Below are 20,502 nucleotides of genomic sequence, written 5' to 3' on the forward strand. Positions count from 1 at the left end.
ACCGTTAGTGGCCCTAATAGTAATAGTGTCCCCATTAGTGGCCCTAATAGTAATAGTGTGCCCCCTTAGTGATTTCATTAGTAATAGTATGCCCACTTAGTAGCTCCCTTTACTGATCCCAAAAGTAATAGTTCCCCCCATTAGTAGCTCCAATAGTAGTAGTGAGTAAACTACTTGCTACCATAGAATTTATATCGCTGGTAAAAATAAACACCGGCAACAGTCTTGAAATCTAATTACCAGTCCGGCTGGTGGTTTGCAAGCCAGGTGGCAACCCTAGTGGGATGCCATGAGCTGTTTCTAATAGAGATGAGCGAGCATACTCGCTAAGGGCAATTACTCGATCGAGCATTGTCCTTTGCGAGTACCTGCCCGCTCGGAAGAAAAGGTTCGGCTGCCGGCGGGGGGCGGGGAGCGGCAGGGGAGAGCGGGGGGGAATGGAGGGGAGATCTCTCTCTCCCTCTCTCCCCCCCTCTCACACCCGCAACTCACCACTCACCCGTGGCGGCACCCGAATTTTTTCTTCCGAGCGGGCAGGTACTCGCTAAGGACAATGCTCGATCGAGTAATTGCCCTTAGCAAGTATGCTCGCTCATCTCTAGTTTCTATGGATGTACTTCTGGCATCAGTTTCCCTACACTTAGAACCCAACTTAATAGCCGTATTTGCTGGGACAGCTTTTCAGATGCTGTGTATTTATTTTTTTCTCACCATAATACAGCGCCCATAGACTTTTATGGGACTGCACTATACAAAGGCAAAGAGTATACAAATCGGAAAGCTAAATAATTGTAGTATGCTCTATTATAAAAAATAATTCATAGCTAATCTACCCTAGAAAAAATTCTTGTACAATCCTCATGATATAAGGTTTTACCCACTAAGCCAGACCCTCAGTCATAAAGTTATGTTTACTACCAGAAAATCATTCTACTCAGTGATTATTTAAGTAGCTTTGGAGGTTTGGAGTTGGAATAATTGCTTAAGAGGTATTCCTACCTTAAAAAAAATGGCATATCAATAGGATATGCTATCACTTCTAGAGATTAGCGAGTATACTCGCTAAGGCACATTACTTGAGCGAGTAGTGCCTTAGCCAAGTATCTCCCCGCTCGTCTCTAAAGATTCGGCTGCCGTCGGGGGGCAGGGAGCGGCGGGGGAGAGCGGGGAGGAACAGAGGGGAGATCTCTCTCTCCCTCTCTCCCCCCCCCCCCCCGCTCCCCGCTGCAACTCACCTGTCACCCGCGCCGGCCCCCGAATCGTTAGAGATGAGCAGGGAGATACTCGGCTAAGACACTACTCGCTCAAGTAATGTGCCTTAGCGAGTATACTCGTTCATCTCTAATTACTTCATGATTGCCGAGGATCCAACTGCCGGTACCACCGCCAATCCTCAGGATTAAGGGTCCACAGTGCTGGTTATGCTCCTTGTCTTTTTCACACTTTTTCCTTGCACAGCAATATTGCAAGTCACCTGCGGTGAATGGACACCCTTGTGCAGGAGAATACCTGGACACTGTCAGGATTGATGGGGTCTCCAATGATATTTCATGAGATTACATGATACATTTTAAGTACTTCAGTCTGTAATTTGATTTGTCAGGTTTATATGACTTTTACGTTTGTATTTAGTGTCAGATGCAAAGAATACATTTGGGGTTAAACTAAAACTTTTGACTCATGACGCCACACACTTATTTGATCGCTTTCAGTGTTGTGCTGCTGCTGATCATTATCAGCACCAAACATTGACCTACGAGCGAGATCGTAGCTTTGTACTCCAGGATATTACTGTCTGATCCAATCACTTGTTCATTTTTGGTGTTATTGCTTTTGTAATGGCAGAGCACAAATCATCAGATAAAACACATCAGTGAGAGTGTTGATGATAATGAAATCTAAAAGCATCAGAGCTTTATTAATAAGCAAGCACTTCTGTGGTTTTGTGCTCATTTAACTCATCTTACTGTATTTGATGCAGGTTTTCCATGGCATTGCCATAGATCTGCAAAAAATGCATCAATTCCGCAGCAAATCCACATCAAAATTGATATGCAAGACCGATTTTGTGTTAGATTTGTCATAAAATCACAAGCGTGAACCTACCCATAGGCTGCCTCTCACGTGAATCATGACCCGATATCGCGCTCGTCAACATGCAATTTCCATGTGCACGCAAGGTATTTTTGTTTCAAAACCGCCTCGCATGACTTCAGGGAAGATCACAGAGTGTATTTTACTGTTTTCAATGGGAGAAACCTTGCATCGCATGCACCTAGCAAGTGGTGCACTGCTGGGCGGCCCCATTGAGAACAATGAGACTTGCGATATGAGAGCATGCCCAAAGATTGGATTTGCCACAATTTTTTTTCCTGTGTCGCGATGCAGGAAAAAAATCACTCATGTGTATGACCTCATTCAAAAGAATGGGATTCATATTTGTGTGAGATTTGTGCGTCTCATGATTTCCTTGCCCATGTGAAGCTGGCCTTAGGCCACTCCCACACAGGGCGTTTTTTGGTGCGGTTGATTTAAATGGGGCTTCCAGTCGAGCCACTTTCAAACACGGTCTGCTCTATTTTAGTGCGTTTCGGCGATTTTTAACGCATCCCATTGCCCATTGCAACTCTGGCAAACGTGTTTGAAAACGCTGTAAAACGCTGTCTTTAGTGTGAGAGTGGCCTTATGGTTATGATATGGCCCCTGCTATAATGCAATGTACGGTAGCTGTACATCGCATCCTGGCAAAGAATGTTTGATCATCATCAGTAACTGTGACAGGAGTGTCTATGCCCTCCTCTAGACAATTTTTCGCAAATGATCGCGGGTGTGATCGTTTTTCCACGCGGTCATACGAGGATGCACAGCGTATTGTCCACATGGGAAACAGATAGCAAGCAGGTGATTACATCAGAAAGTTGCCCTACCCCCTGGAAAAACCCTCCTATACAAAAGGTTAATGCCCAGACGACATTCCCTAGGGCTTTTGTGGTGGTGAGAGCTTAGAAACGCCTTCAGAATGGCAGATTGCTCTCTTGCCTTGGGTGAGCAATGAATCTGCCCATATCGAATACCCTGACTACTGCAATAGACAACGCTGTGTGCTTCTCTGAAAAATTCATCCTGAACTGTCTTTTCCCCGCATTCCTGCTAACTTTTATTCATTTTGTTATGTGGTCTCCTAGCAACCTGCGAACTATCCTCCTACAAATCCACACCCAACTGCAATGTAATTGCGGATGCACTGCGATTCAATCAGTCCCATAGAGATCAATGGAGCCTGTCTGGGCAGAATCCGCGCCAAAATAGAGTATGCTGCCTTTTTTTTCCCGCTAGAAAAAAAATTGCAATTTGCTTCTGCATGTCTGCTTGAAGCTGCGGAACCTATTTCTTTCCAATGGGCGATTTTTACAGCGGATCGTGTATGTGGGGGCCGATTGTGGATTCCACAATTCAAATCCATCCGTGTTCAGAAGGCCTAACTCTTTTGGCATTAAGGGGCTTGTCTATGTTCTTGAAAGTAAAGTTTAAGGCTGGGTTCACACGGGACGGATTGGCTGCGGAAATTCAGCGTGGAATTTCTGTGCAGCAAATCCTCCCGCGACTCCTAATCCCGGGAATAGCCAACCATGTGGACGAGATTTTGCAAAAATTTCGTCCGCACGAGGCGGCAAAGCCAGGCGGAACCGGCGATGCAGCGCGAAATTGACAGCCGCAGCATGTCAATTCTTCTTTTTTTCTCTATGGGGAGAGGGCCGCAATGGAATGCCGGCGGCCGAACTGCTCCAAAACCCGCCACAAAATGCGGTGAGTTTTGAAGCTGCAACTCTCCCGCGGAAACCTCGCAGCTTTTCGGTGCGGCCAAGCCGAGAGATTTTCGTCCTGTGGGAACCCAGACTAAAAGAAAAAGACGTAAATCATACAGATAAAAAACTTTCCATTTGTTCACTTCGGAGCTCCAAACATTCATGTATATCCATGAGCAATGAGGACAGGCTGTAGATTGCTTTATCTGCTAGGCTTCCTCATCCCCTGCTGCTGCCGGTTTATCTATGGTTATATAATCTTAAATTGGACTTTGGATAAAGCTGCTATCCTTTTTACAGTAATCACTAAAATATAATTACTTAGGTAAATGAGCCTTCTAAAGACTGAACGATTTTACCAAATAAGCAGAACAATTAATTTTGCAAAAGGGTACTCGGCAGTAATTCAGAGTTACATGGAACATGTGTAATAAGGCTTTCTCATTGCTATGAGCAGCCATTCTGGAGACAATTGTTACTTTGCTTTGCAAGTAATTGAATCTAAAAGTCTTTATGTGAACTGGAGCACAGCTGTAACGATAATTCTTTAGTAAGGTGTCTGCGTTTCTTACATTAATTGGGCGTCATATGAGGTCAACTAATCCACCAATTCATATTCCATGTTGGCCTAATGCAGAATTAATAAATGACCTCATCCATGGAGATTAGCAGCCTACAGGCTACCTACAGATAATGTGGCTCTCCACAGCAATGCGGAAACCGAACAGGAAATCATGTGACCAGACTGCCCTCCAACACGCCGTCTTTTGTCTAAATTATTCACGTATGCATTAGGTTGAAATATATTCACCTGCAATTAACGACAGACTGTGGATATGACATAAATGGGATGTTACAGTTCATCCGCGTGGTCTTGCTATGGAGAAGGGACTGTAATTCGTGTTCTTGCTACAATACATAAACCTTTGTATTCCTGAGTGAGCCCATGCAAGCTGTAGATTGATTTTAATCATATACAGTGCTGAAGGTTACGGAGCTCCTTCTCACATTTTGGTTCTAGCTTGCTTCTCTTTCATATACACTCCATGCTAATTTCAACGCCTTCTAACTGCAGCCTGTTTTGTTTCCATTTTTCCTCCACATGTTCAAAAAATCATAGCTTTTTTTATTTTCTGTTGACATAATACATGATAATACATGATACAGCATATCTTGTTTTTCGCAGGATGTGTTGTACTTTTCAGCGCTACCGTTTAAGATACCGTATAATATATCAGAACATTTTTAACATATCTTTGCGAGGTGAAATGGAATAAAGCACAATTGTACCATTTTGGTGTTTTTCCATTTTTATGGCATTCACAGTGCTTTTATTTTAAGGCCTCCTTCACACGGGCAACATGGCATCGCCGCGAGAAAATCGCAGCGATATTGCATCGCTGGTCTATGCGATATTGCTGCGTCTTCTCACGGCAATACCGCGATTGTGTAGCACTACAAATGTTGCATGAGGGGCTACAAAGTCATGCGATTTCCAGAGGGGAGGGGGCTTGAAATATAAGTCCTACCCTAAAAAGTAGCCCTAACTACAGAAATGTAAAAAAAAAGTATAATTCACCTAGAAGCGCTGTCCTGGGTTCGATAGCAGCTTCTTCTGGGTCCTTGGCACTGGTCTTCTTCATCTCTTCTGGCCGGGAATTGAAAAATCTCCGCCTCCTGATGCTTAGCCAATCAGAGCCAGCACTCAATGAATGGCTGTGATTGGTTCATCAAGCGCTGGCTGTGATTGGCTAAGCGTCAGCCAATCAGAGGCAGCGCTTCCAGGAGGTGGGGATTTTTCAATCCCCGGCCAGAAGAGATGAAGCAGAATAGTGTTGGGGACACGGGAGAAGGTGCGGCCGGACTGGCAATGCTTCTAAGGTGATGTATACTGTTTTTTTTTATTTTTTTCTGCAGCTAGGGCTTAGTTCAGGCTTTGACAGTAGGATTTCCTACTGTCAGAGTTGCATCACACCACACAAAAATCGTGTTTTCATGCGATGCAATGCAACAGAGAGGATGGCTCCATAGGAAAACATGGGCAACAAAACCTCACAGGCCGCGGGCACATCGCCGGACCCGTGAGGTTTTTGTGTCGGGTTGTCGCATGCTACAAATCGAATGGGTGAATTAACCCATAGGAAAGCATGGGCTTCACATACATGCAATTTGTAGCATTGTAGCAATGCAACAAAATTGTGCAACATTGTCGCCCATGTGAAGGAGGCCTTACCCTGTGGGTCACTACAATTATGGGGATACCAACTATATATAGGCTTTGTATGTAGTACTATTTAAAAAAAAAAAATCCATTATTTTTTAAATTGCTTTCTTCTGTCCCCTATAAATTTGTACATTTTCCATTGGGCTCATTTTTTTGAGAGGTGACCTTTGGCTTTTATTGGTATCATTTTGGAGTACATACAACTTTTTGATTGCTTTTTATTTAATTTTCTCTCTGGGTTGGGGTGACCAAAAAGTGCAATTTTGCAATTTTTTATGGTGTTTCCCATGCAGGATTAATAATGTGATTTTTTTTTTATAAAGTTGGACTTTTACAGATGCGGAAATACCAACTTTTATTTTTTAATGCAACAAATGTGAAAAGGATTTTATTAAAAAGTTTAAATTTTTTTCTAAAAATTAAAAAAAATATATTGCTAGATATTTTTCCTTCTTAAAGTTCCCATAAGGAAATGAAACTTCCTATCATTTGATCACTTACAATATTTTAGTATTGCATTATGCTGTGTCTTAACAGGCATTCTATTAATACTTGGCAGCCCTTATTGGGGTCTGTCCATATTATTTCAATTTAACAGCTGTGATCAGAGCGATCTCCGATTGTAGTGGTTGTGCACTGTGTATGGCATGTGTTCAGCTCTTGAGCCCACTCTATACAGTAACACCCTACATGCACAGTACATGTACAGCACACTTGAAACGGTTCAATACATAATTTTTCAAATATTTTTAGCACATTCCTATTGTTAACCCCTTCCCTAGAGGGATGTCGCTGATCATTCCCTCAGACCACCATAATGTTACAACACAGTGATGCTGCCATCAGGGTTGGTGATAACAAAGGCCTATAGGTCTACCATGGGTAACTATCTACTTAACTATTAGGCTATGCCATAGACACAAAAGTTGTTCTGGGAACTGTCATAGATCTTGTGCTTTATTCCTATCACAAGTATATGTGTCAACCACTAATGACAACCACTAATGCCAGCCATTGTTGTCTTTGCAGCAGTAGTCACTCAGATTTCCACTCACCATGACTGACATCTTGATTTCCACTCAGATTTCAGTTTCATAAACATGTAAAAGTCATTCAGTGTCTGTGGAATGTTGAGCAACAATCCCTGTTAGTAATATAATGGTTGCTGTCAGGCATGGGCAGATTGGGAACCCAAAGTGGCCTCATGTTGTACAGTACATGGGCCAACTGACAGAAAGTGGGGCAAACATAAGTAGGCAGGGGTTAGCAAACCGCCAGTCGCAGCCATGCTGGAGGTAGAAGGGTGGGAAGCCTATGCTGTGTGTGTAGCTCACCGTCGCAAATTTCTACGAAGCGCAAATATTTTAGAACTGAAGGTATGTGTTAAAAGGCAATTCCCATCCTGGCTTTTCATAGCAGAAATAGGAAAACCCGGTGATTTGTTCCAACCATCTGTCGGAAACAGCCGAACGCTATTTCTACAGCTCTCATCAAAGTGAATAGAAGCCACGCTGTTTCTGCCGCTCCCATTCCCTTTAATGAGAGCTATGGAAACAGAATTGGGTTAAGCTCTTTTCATGACCGGTAACCATGAAAGTAGTTTCCCATCTTGAATATGAAAAGCCGAGATGGGAAGACCCCTTTAAGGCATCACCTATTTTTAACCCGCTAAGTCTCCATGACATAAATGTACACCATAGACTGGCTTGTCTTATGCCTCTGTGATCAACATTTATTATGGGTCCTGCACCCACATGGTCACGGTGAGGGCTTGTGCTGACTGTCATCTGTTCTTTTTTTGTAATAGCCGGTATCAGAGAAACCAGTCATTTGACTCCCTAGAACCCATGGTCAATAGTGACCACAGCATGTAGAGTTAGACAGAGGGAAGGGGCTCCTATCAGCCCCCTGAGAATGCTTCACAAGTTACCAATGGGCAATCATGGCAGCTAGAGGCCTAGGAAAGGTCTCCGGGCATCCCACAGCTGTATACCCGTTAAGGTGTGCTTCAGCAAAGCCCAATAGCTTTGCAGTTTTTGACTCACAGGGAATAATTCTTTGCTATACTGAGTATACCAAATCATTATAAAAGTGATCAAATTATGTTAGAATCATTGGGGTCCGTCAGCTGCCATGTCTATCATGCCATTTTATTTGTTTGTTCCTATGATGGAACAGAAAGCTGAGCATAGTTGAGAACTCAGTCTGTCTGGTTAGCATTGAGCACCTGTTACCTGTGACCAGTGAAGCTAAAAACTCAAGATAAAGTACATACTAAATACTACATACAAGAGGATATTATAGGGAGATTCAAAAAGAATGGTGCAAGAGTAAAGCTGATTTTTTCATACATAAATTGACATACAACAACCAGAGTGACGTGAAAAGATGGAAGAACTCTTCAAGTCTTTAACCCCTTAATGCCACGGGGTGCAAGTGTGCATCCTGGCTGCGGAGTACTTAACGCAACAGGGCGTACATTTACATCCTGTGGATAGTGCAAGATCAGGAGCCAGCTGTAATCTATAGCCAGCCTCCCACTGCAACAGCAGGGGTGCATCAGGATGGCGATTCCCACTGTTAACCCCTTTCCCTGCCGCGATCTGTGTAGATCGCAGCATGTAAAGGGTTCACAGAGGGAGCGCAAAAAACAAGCTTTACAGAGCTCCATCCATGGAAAAATAAAAAAGTTATAGGACTTTGAATGCAACGATTTAGAAAAACAAATAATTTAAAAAAAAAGGGGGTTTTATTGCAGGAAAGTGGAAAAACCTAAAAAAAAAATTGTTTTGGTATTGTTGCAATCCCACCAACCTGCAGAAAAAATGTATTGTGTCATTTAGGCCTCCTGTTTACGGCCAAGGCGGAATATCGCTAGCGATATTCTGCCGCTGGGGAGGAGGGGTCAGTGCTGACAGGTCTCCGAGGTGAGCCTATCTGACAGCTATTGAATGACAGCTGAGAGCTGCCTCTGATTGGTCCCTGCGCTGAGCCAATCAGAGGCAGCACTCACTCACCCATTCATGAAATCATGAATGGGTGAGTGAGAGCTGCCTCTGATTGGTGAGGGCTGTGACCAATCAGAGGCAGCTCATTCAGCAGGCGGGGATTTTAAATCCCCGGCTGCTGAATACTACACAGAGCAGTTCAGGAGAACTGCCGGCTGGACGCGGCTGAACTCCGTCTGCAGCAAAAAGGTGAGTATACAACAGCGGACAGCGCTCCTTTGATCGGACCCGTTTCGCCGAAAACGCTGCTAGCTGCAGATTTTTCGGTGAATCGTTGGCCCCGGTCACGCAATTTGTGGATGCGCATCCTTCATGCGATCCGCAAATCGCACGAAAAAAACGCAGTTTGACCGAGGCCTATGGGGTTAATGCATCTTACAGATGTTTCATGTGGGCGCCATAGGTGTCTCTGCAGATGTCAGGTTACTAGTGCAGTTCTGTAAAGGCACAACCAGCATATCCACTGTTATTGATTCCATTGCAGTGCAGACCCATTGTTTTGGGTCATCTAGTGTCACCAACGGCGTGCACCCCAAAAATCTCTAGAGTGAGTTAAAACCTTGAAGAGTTCTTCTATCTATTCATGTCATTCTGTATGTTGTACTACAGTTCATGTAAGGGCTTAGTCACACGGGTGACGGGATGCGCCAGGAAGAAGACGGCCGTACTTCAAGACGGATGACTCCCGGTAGAAAGAACACATGAAGCCGGTCACGGCGCTGCAGAGAGACGTCCCTCTTGAAGTTCGGCCGTCTTCTTCCTGCGGTAACACGGACGCCTATGAATGAATCAGCTTCACTTTTGCACCATTTTTAAATCATCCTATATTATAAGATGTTCAAAAAAGACTCCAGACAAAACTGATAGACCCACTGCACAGGGGTGGAAATTCCGCGGCAGCTCCTGAAAGGTCATTGCATGACACAGTGTCACAAAAAATCTTGTTTTCAGCTCCATATTCACTTTTGTTAATAAGGCGCTTCACATACCACTTTTTCTTTGGGATTCACTAATTAGATGCATTTAATTACATAGTGACAACATATTCTTCAATGCTGTACAGATAGTATCATCGGTTCCTGTCCCCATTGGGTATCACCATCTAAATTTGGCAGTTTTACAGCAAAAATTGAGCTTGTTCTTCCTACAGAAATGAATACAGTATACAACATTGACTCCTAGTTAAACTCAGCTAGCGGACATTACCGCTCAGTGGAAGGCAATGCAGTCTTACAATACAAATAAATATTTAATACTCCATTGATTATTGATCTGCAATTTCTCTTCTAGCCATGAATGCAATCTAAATACAGATCTGTATTTGTAGGCTTCATTGACTGTTATGGGAGAACATGGATCCATATTCTACACATAAAATTCAGTGGAGTTGAATAGCAGATTTTAGATTCTATTACTTCTGTAGGGGAAACTGATCGGTATGTTCCCTTTGGTGGGTTGTTCATTCCCCACTAATTAATTCTAAGGCTGTAGGCTAAGTGAATTTGAAGCTCAATTGGTGAAGCAAATTCTTAAAGGACTAGTCTTGTGAGAACACATCTTTCCATCCCTGCCCCTCTCACCTGATTATCAATCACACTCTGCAGGTCTCCTATGTATATTGCAGTCATTTCCATGCAGTGCAGTCTCCTGTCTGATACTTATCAGGCCATCTTGATGTTGAGATTTCTCAATGCTCATTTTCTCTATGCTCCTCTAAGACTCACATGATGCATCGAGCGAGTAGTGCCTTATGCGACTAGCTGCCCGCTCGTCTCTAAAGATTCGGGTGCTGGCAGGAGGCGGGGGAGAGCGGGGAAGAACGGAGGGGAGATCTTTCTCCCTCTCTCCCCCCCGCTCCCCCCTGCTCACCGCCGCAACTCACCTGTCACCTGCGCCGGCAGCCGAATTTTTAGAGATGAGTGGGCAGGTACTCGAATAAGGCACTTCTCGCTCGAGTAGTTTGCCTTATCGAGTATGCTCGCTCATCTCTACTAACTAAGGTAATACTAGCTAACTTACAGTATATACACTGGGGGACTGGTTACATAATCAATTTGGGAAAAAAATAACTGGATAATATAAGTATTGTCATTATTACTATTATTATCTCATATGGTTAAGTAGCATTTTTGGTACATTAATTCACATTGCAGTATGCTTTATTTTGTTGTATTACATTGTAGCTATATACGTCACAGTGACATTATATTCCACTGAACCTTATTATCCATATATTCCCCACATAGAGACTTTGCTGCTTGACTTGAACAAGACAGTCACAAATATACTAGATTATTCCTTCTCATTTGAGAGTAAAGGGTATTCCATTAGAACGCTTCACATTGATATCCGCTAAATGATCTGGTAGCGTTTTAGATAAAAGCCTTGTTTAGATTGTTCTGATGTCGTATTCTAATAATCTAGTTAGTTAGCAACATTTCCTGCTTACATATAGTAAATTAGCCTGGAGATTCCAGACAGCGACACAGTGAGATGAAAAGCTTGTGTGTCTTCCCGTTTTATCTGTGCCCCACATGCCTTAAGAGGCTGTCTGCTGGAAGGGCATTTCATTTAGGAAGAAACACTGCTGATGAAAAACAGGGAGAGCTAGAGCTTTACGGCTGGCACCGTGCCAGGCAACCTCAAATGATCCTGGTAGAAGTTAACAGACTAAAGCTTCATCATCTGGATCCCGGTGCCACAAACAACAGGCATAGTGCACAAAGAAATGCTGTGAGTTCCATGCAGAACGGATACCACGCCAGTATGGCACAAGAGGTTCATGATTACGTCAACTGAAGTCACTTGTTGGGTGTTCCTACCGTAATTTCTAATTTTCAAAAGATCGCATTTCAGCAACAAGTTATTAGTATTTAAGAGGTCAAATGATGGTTTGATCCTATTCCTGTAATGGTTTTGTCCTCACATCTCTTACCTGGAGGATGCTTCATCAGTCTACAGTAGGTTCTGGGCAGAATTAAGGCACAGCCACAAAAGGGCCAGGAGGTCAACAGTGGACAGTAGGGTTGCCAAACCATCTGTAAATCCCTGTCCATAACGATAGGTGACTTTCTTGCCAATGCTTCCATGATTTTTTTTTTAAGCTGGAGGATTTTATGCAAGTTATTGTGATTGCAATTATTATGATTTTACAGGTCATACGTCATATTTACAAATATTGAATACATTGTGCAGGATGAGGAACACAGTGGCATTGGAAACTATGTTTAAAGCAAATCATCGCTTATGCTGATGATATGACTTACTGTATGAGTAATGATAATGTCAAAGTTTATGATTCAACCATGCATGAGGAAGACTCCCAGTGTATATAACGAACATAACCACAGACCTCTATGGGCTAGATATATGCCATCTGACGAGCATATGCTTTCCAAAACAAGAATGTACAACATGCAATATCTCTTTTTTTTTGCTATGGGAGTATAAGTAACAGATGTACTATACTGCATGGCATATTGTCGTGTATGTCAGGGCTATACATTTGTCATAAATACTATAGATGCAGAATAGAAAATAGGGCGGGGCAAAATCTGTGTGGTTCGAGTGGTCCAAAGAAGAGACAAGGGGAATGGGGTAAGAGTGTATGAAATATTATGGAGGTGCTGCCAACTAGATACTGCTCTACCTAAGTGGCGTGGGTGAACGGAGAGAAAAAAACAACTGTTGGCTCAGCACAATGCTCCAGGAGTAATCACATCCTTAGGACGATTAGGTTCAAACATCTTCATTTGGTAATATAAGCAAACCAGCATTGGGTAACGCATTTTGGGGCGAAACCCTTCATCAGTTCAGCTGGATTACATACAGCCGGAGACCTGAAGAGCGTGAAGTCCCAACTACTGTGGAAGAATACTGGGATATCAGCAGAGGGTGCATATATGTTAGATTGACAATCATTTTTGCAATAGGGTTTAATTAAAAATGTTGCACTGTTTGTCTCCTATAGCTTCTACATATCACTGTATACAGAGTCTGCAGTCTAGTCTCAATAAGAGATTTGTCAGTGAGGCTGGACTGAGGACTTAGACCTATTACACAAGACAATTGTCAGCTGCTTCAGCTCAGTGAATTATAGATGGTCGTTCGGTTGCTGCCGACATTTAGGCTGAATGATTATTGTTCAGATTCCTGCGATCCAGCGAGATTCCGAAGATTATCATTCAGTGTAAAAGAGCCCTCAGTTTTCTCCCCTTATCTCTTCTCTCTTGTACTTTGTATTATCTAATTTATGACCACAAGATAGATTAACTTTGTTGCAGTCATATATTATGGCCCTTTGCGCGGGATGGCAGTCCTTTAAACAACTGCACAAGCGCTGACATCACTGCTAAGGTCATTAGCGCTCCTGCAGAGTGTTAAAAAGTCAAAATAAAAAGGTCTGTTCTGTAGATAGGTCTACTGCTTTTTGGCATCAGGGATCCTGGACAGGGTTTCCAAGAGACCTGTTGCTTTCTTCACTTTTGCGCCAGAATTCCTGTTTCACATTTTATTTTATTTGATGGGATGAATAATTCTGCATGTACATCGATGAGATCCATCAGGCACCTTTGATTTGAGGCATTCTCCAAATCTGGCAATGTGTTGTGGTTTCTTTCATAGTCAGAAACTACTATGTACATGTGAACCGAGCCTAACTTTATTATCTTTTTTATTTTTAACCCATCATCATCTGGCTATATTTGTTATCAACCGCTTTACTATGAGAAGATGGAGAGCTATTGAAGTCATTGGCATAGAAAGTCCTCGCTCTGGCAGTTAGTGCACTTTACAAATGACTATTCACATAGTAATTCTTTTGTAGTTTATTGTTGACAGTAATGAACAAAAAGAAATAAAAAATGATTTTGAAAAAGTAACATAATTTTAGTGTAACACATTAATTACTGTCAGACATTCTGCAATGTACAACACGCACCACTACCAATAAAAGTTAGAGAAAAGTTTAGATTTTTTTTTCATCCTGATTAGAGATGAGCGAGTATACTCGCTAAGGCACATTACTCGAGCGAGTAGTGCCTTAGCCGAGTATCTCCCCGCTCGTCTCCAAAGATTTGGGGGCCGGCGCGGGTGACAGGTGAGTTGCGGCGGGGAGCAGGGGGAGAGAGGGAGAGAGAGATCTCCACTCTGTTCCTCTCCGCTCTCCCCCGCCCCTCCCCGTTCCCCGCCGGCCCCCGAATCTTTAGAGACGAGCGGGGAGATATTCGGCTAAGGCACTACTTGCTCGAGTAATGTGCCTTAGCGAGTATTCTTGCTCATCTCTAATCCTGATACATTCAATGGGGTTGTCCGGGACTGAACAAAAAACAAAGGAATAGTGTAAAATAACAAAATGAGTTTTACTAACTTATTGAATCCCCCACTGCTCCTGCCGATCTCTGTGTCCTGGACTGCAGCGCAATATCATGTCAACTACATCACTAGGGGGAGCTTACTGCCTTCTGATTTATACAACTCTCCTTGAATAGCAAGAGTTCTCCAAACTCTTCTTGCTGAGCGGTCTATAACTTGAATAGTTTTGTCTGTTGATACAATATTGTAACACCAGCCTTCTCTTGTCAAGGCTTTATTTCTTGTGTAGAATGGACTAACAAATCCGCAACAGAAATACCCATTAGGGTAATCCATGTTGGATTTTTCCACATGGCTTTCATTTCAAAATCAGCAACAGAAATCCACAGTATGTTTCTGCCCCAGATTGGGACTTCAGTTAACTGCAGATCTGTGCACAGATTCAGTCCTTTCCAATGGAGATCATGGAACACAAGTCAAGAAGTGGCATTTCACTTTTTTTTTGTACATGGACTTCAAACTCAAATGAATAGGGAACTTAGATGACATGGATTTGCTTCAGATTTGATGAATAATCTGCACAATTTTGCGTTAAATCCGCAGCAAAAATGTGAATATACCGTTAGCATTCTTTCCTGTACAAGTATTATAGACAATTATTCAGCTGTACTATTGGACCTACTGATGTGTGTAGAGTAGAGCTGAGCGAACATACTCTGTCGAGCTTGATGCTCGTTCGAGTATTAGCGTACTCGATGGTGCTCGTTACTCGAACGAGCATCAAGCCATGTTTGACCCCGCCCCAGTTTTTGGCCCCTCCCTGCCGCGACGCAGCGCGCGTCAATGGCAAATTTTTTGTCTGGCAGGCAGGGGAGAGAGAGAGAGAACACGAACCAAGAAAGAAAAAAAAACTCGGGACCCGGCGTCCCACATACAAAAATGCTCGAGTCTCCCATTGTAGTCAATGGGGTTCGTTACTCGAGTAGATCTCTCGAATTTTACGAAAAGCTCGACTCGAATAATTTGGGTGCTTGCTCATCTCTAGTGTAGAGATAAACAAATCTGGCTTTTGATACCAGACCACTGAAACAGACTAAATAAGCACAATGTACAGATACATTTATGTTTAGCTTGACTCTTAACACAACGTGATATCGCAGTGTGCCGTGCTATCGGGGTGGTTTATTTCCACTGTGAATTGCTTTGCAATGGGTTTTGTTGCGTTAAGATAAGAGAACAATAGTTTTTTTAATGGCTTATGATGCAATAACTTTTAATCACAATCAAGCTAAAATTTGCTGCACCTGTATATTTCTGAAAGTGCATGCATTTTAATTTACTTGTTCCTTGTGTTTAGAACCATGTGATGAAATTAAAGTGAGAAGTCACAGTACAGAACCTTTACCAAAGTTGGAAAACAAAGAGCGATCTGGTCACCACCATTCATCACCATCCTCCAGAGAGTCATTCAAATCTCAGGAATGGGATGGGACTCCGGGCCCAACGCATGTCTCCAATAGACTTGGAAGATCTTCTGTAAGCCCAACAATGTTAGCAGGAAACAACAGCTCAGGTAAGGAGAGCTTCATACATGAGGACAGCTGGTGGCTTCTCTGTAGATATATCAATGACTTCTTAGGAAAGTCTTTTGAAGTTTATGTGCAAGATGCCAGTCTCAAATAAAGGCCTCATGTGCTTATCCTATGGATTAATATAAGGTGAATTATAATCTGAGCAACTGGGAGGAATTAATTATTAGAGGTGCAGCGTTATTTGGTAACGTCTATCCTAGGAGACAGGTAGTTGGGATGGACGCTAATTTTGGAAATAAACATAAAATACTAAACAAGGTCATCGATACTGGAATTACTTAAATTACAAGTAGACAGATTCAGATACCGGTAGTACAGTATCCATACAAGGATGAAGAGGATAAAATGGTCTGCTATTGCCTGGTGGAGTAATCAGTGTTTGAAGTAGTCTGGAGCACTTGTATATTGACTCCTCAGCAACAGACACAGATTATCAAAAAACAGCCTTTTGCTGGCATTCGGATATACGGAATTCCTGCTTTATAATTGGAGCACTTCTGTTTGCAAAAATAGTAATTTTAATAAGTATATACTGCAAATTATAATTTAAGGGGTTGTTTAAAGACTTTTTGTCGAATTACCAAATTCAAGTAGCTTTTAATAGAAAATGTGTCTTGATCCGCTGACTCTATAACTATTCAGCTAGGGAAATCTATCTTCTGCTGCACAGCTGAATAAGGCAAAATACATACTATGGGGATGGCTCCTCCCCCTTGTCTTCTTATGCTCCTACCTGACAGATATGCTCTGATTCTGCTCCCTTCTTACACATAAACTGCATTCAACTTCCTATCTCTGACTTCCCGGCTCCCCAAGTATCCAGTGCACTGTGTCTCCAGAAAATACAGTGCACTGTGTACTTGAGGAGCCAAGAGTGTGTATGATGGGTGCAGACACAGGAGAAGAGTTGCCCCAGTAGTTTGTTGCCCTATTCAGTTATGTAGCTTAGGACACATTTCCATAGCAACGGGTCTACATAACTGAATAGTTATAGTGACAGCAGATCAAAACACATTTTCTATGATAGTTACTCTCTAAAATGAGTCATGTTTCTTCTTCTGCACAATCAGTTTGACTCTTTGCACTTAGATCCTCAGAACCACTAAAAGAAAAGGCGCACAGTGCTCCTCAAAGCATTGTCTCTTTCTTTTTCAATTTTGAAATTTTTGGATTTCCAAGTCTTTAGCAAGTAGCTCTGTTGATCTCAAAGGGAACATGAGATAACTTTAGACTACTTTTCTGATATGTTAAGGCCCATTTAGACACAACGATCTGTTGAGCGATTTTTGAGCGATAATCGTTGTGCGCTTTTTCAGCACAAGGTGATCGCTCAAACGTTGAGCGATCACCTTGCGCTCCAAGCGGAGGATGCAGAAGACAAGCGGGGTGGCCTTGCTTGTTCTCTGCATCCAGCTGTTTCCCGCTCGGAGTGCCCTGGTGTCATACAGCCGAGTGCTCCGAGCGGCGGATTTAGAAGACAAGTGGGTTGGCCCCGCTTGTCTTCTGCATCCAGCTGTTTGCTGCACGGAGCACCAGCTATTATGCAGCCGAGCGTTCCAAGCGGGGTATGGAGAACACAGCTGGACCGCTCTGTTCTTCATACCCAACTGTCATCAGGGAGCGGGATACAGCTGAAACAATAGTATCAGCTGTATCCCGCTGTGAATCCCTGATAAGACTCATCGTCATCTTTTTTTAGCATGCTGAAAGACAATGATGAGCGACGGCTTAACGAAAACTGCACAATGTCAGTGCAGTTACACACAACGATTATCGCTTAAAAGATGGCTTTGAGAGATAATCATTGTGTCTAAATGGGCCTTTAGTCTTATTGCACAATCAGCAGGTTCAAGTGAATAAAGCCGGATGGCGGGCACATGTAACATAATTTATAATTGTCAGCTTACGCCATAATATTCTATTTCTTTAACCCATAGATCTCTCAGAGATTCATTAAAGCCATGTTTCATGGCTTGGGAACCACTTTCAAACATGACAAGTGGTGTTGTTTCATTCTAGGTATTAATAAGGATAAAGTCTATTTTTCAGGTTTTAAATATTGATGTCATTAATTACATATCAGTGAGCACACTAAGTTTCTCAAAGTTGAGGCTGCAGCGATCACCTGAGCTCCACAACCCCTTCGGTTGATCGTCGGAGGTGGCAGGACCACTTATTTCATATTGATGACCCAGCCTTAGGATTCTCACCTCACTATTAACTGTCAATGTGCCTGTGGTGTCAAGCTTCAGTAGTACTATGACATGTCTAGTGTCACAAGGGTACAATAGTATTTAGAGCAGCTCCCACATGCAAGGGGCTTGAGAGTACCATGAGGTTTCCAAGTCAGTGGTTGGTGCGAACTGTTCAAAAGTGCAGAAAATCTAGCAAAAAAATTAATTGTTGTAATTCTAATTGCACAACTGATTGTTTATTTTGCAGAAATGAAAATAAGCTGCAAATTAGGTCGATCTGCTTCCACGTCAGGTGTGCCTCCTCCTTCAGTTACTCCCCTCAGGCAAGCCAATGAGCAACAACACAGCCAGGTACCACCGTTACCCAATAGTGAATGACGTCATGTGATTCAACATGCCAAATACTTTCCACTTCTGTGTCTGTCATCTGTTGCCGTCAGCTCTGTGTGTCTGTCTTCGTATGGTCCACTCTCTGTCTGCCATTAGTCAACAAAGTCATCCGTCGCTCTGTTCACGGAGGAGCTTTGTGTTTCTCTTTCCTATACTTCTACGTTGATCCAGGTTTAACTCATTCTGTAATTTTATTGTAACATTTTACTATTTGTACTTTAATTATTTTTTATTTTTTTACACTTTGTGCACATTTTTACTGACGTAGTTTGATAATCTTCATAGCCTTCTTTATGTGTATAGATGACTGTCTTGTCTGCCGCAACAAATCCATTGTTAATGATTTGTACATGCATTTGAACATTCTCCCTTCTGTATTGTAAGATATGTGACAATTTTTGCATTTACGGTTATTTGGTCTTGGTGCATGTTTATAATCCAATCTGAAGTGTCACTGTCTACACACTATACTTGCACAGCCATCGTTCTAAACTAAGTGGCAGCTACACAATTTCAGCCCTGTAACATTTAAAATATTAGAAGTAATACAATGAAAACTATTGTTGTATATTGTATAATAGACATTGTCCTCTTTATGTGCCAGAGAGCTCTGTAAATCGCCTGGAATTGCAGATCTCTCTGGCAGACAGGGGGCTATACTGAGCCCATTCTATTGCCAAAAATGTAAGTGTTTGTGCATGAAAAGCCATATCTATATTATCTTGAAAAGATAAATAAAAGCTGCATCAAAAGACTTTATCCCACTTGTGTTGTGCCAATATCTTGTTCTTTTCAATGCATGATTCTGTGTGTCACTATTGTGTTACTTTACCAAACTAACCATAAAAGTTAGTAGCTGGTAAAATGTTCTCATTAGATCTGTTGTTTTGTCTTCCACTGTCTATATGGTTTAGATACATCTGTCCAGCACGTTCTAGTATTCCATACGCTAATGCAATTGACATAACTGTATGCAAGTCTTAATTCAGGTTGTTAAGGAACTTTTCTACCCACAATCAAAGAATTTTCAATATATATGTATATACCATTTCTTAAAACTATTGATCGTGTGGGTCCGCTATGATCAGTTGATTGAAAAGGGCTGATGCTCAAGTGAGTGCAACATGGCCTCTAATTAGGCAAATGATATCACATTTATCGGTCACATGGATTGAGAGAAGCTCAATCTCATTCAACTGAATGGGATTGAGTTGCAATACCAGGCACAGCCGCTATACATTGTAAAGTGTTGTACCTGGTATGGACTGTGCGAATTTGCCAATTGCAGGTTTCTAGTGGAATTGCAGCAATTTCGCTATGTGTGAAGTATCGTTAGGGTTCACTAAGTTTATAGACTCTCAGCTATATAGGATAGGTAAACTTACTGGATACTTATGTCACTTGTACTACATGTAGCTTATTAAAACAGGAATTAGGGAATATCGGGCACACCTTACCATTCCCTCAGACTGGCACACGCAGAATGCCTCTACTTGTACATGACCCTATAAAGTGATGATGTTTGGTTTCAACTTTCTATAACTTTGTAAGTGGGAACATAACAAACAAGACAGTTCAATATCACCAAAATCAAAATGTACGTTCATACTATAAAAGTAGTAAGGAACTTTAACAAGATGTTCTTGAACTTATTGACTGTTTAAGTCACTTGTCAACTTCAGATACTGTATGAAGATGGTTGAAATTCCCTACTTGCTAAAACTAAACTGAGTACAGAAAATATGAGTTATTTTAAAGGGTAGATTCACATTTGATCATCATTTCATAGTTTGCATATAAATAAAATGAATCAGAGACTTGAGTGTTTATCTGTTCATGTTGTATTTTGTACGGATCATTAATTACACTGTGTTGCCAACACACTTCTAACCACTTGGCTAAGATCCCATAATGTAATGCTCTTTGCTGCACTGCATTGTGGGAAAGATCATTTTTCACATATAAGATTATTGA

At 42.1% G+C, this 20,502-nt stretch overlaps 1 protein-coding gene across 1 annotated transcript in view; it reads left to right on the forward strand.

Moving 5' to 3' along the window:
• The window catches only part of NYAP2 (neuronal tyrosine-phosphorylated phosphoinositide-3-kinase adaptor 2), a 152,830-nt gene that overhangs the window by 123,958 nt on the left and 8,370 nt on the right, over nt 1–20,502 (forward strand). The window contains exons 5-6 of the mRNA XM_066589641.1: nt 15,709–15,924; nt 18,386–18,489. Coding sequence (XP_066445738.1) covers nt 15,709–15,924; nt 18,386–18,489 — 320 coding nt within the window. The remainder of the gene's footprint in view (nt 1–15,708; nt 15,925–18,385; nt 18,490–20,502) is intronic.

This window comes from Eleutherodactylus coqui, chromosome 1 (genome assembly GCF_035609145.1).
Source record: "Eleutherodactylus coqui strain aEleCoq1 chromosome 1, aEleCoq1.hap1, whole genome shotgun sequence".
Classification (NCBI taxonomy): domain Eukaryota; kingdom Metazoa; phylum Chordata; class Amphibia; order Anura; family Eleutherodactylidae; genus Eleutherodactylus; species Eleutherodactylus coqui.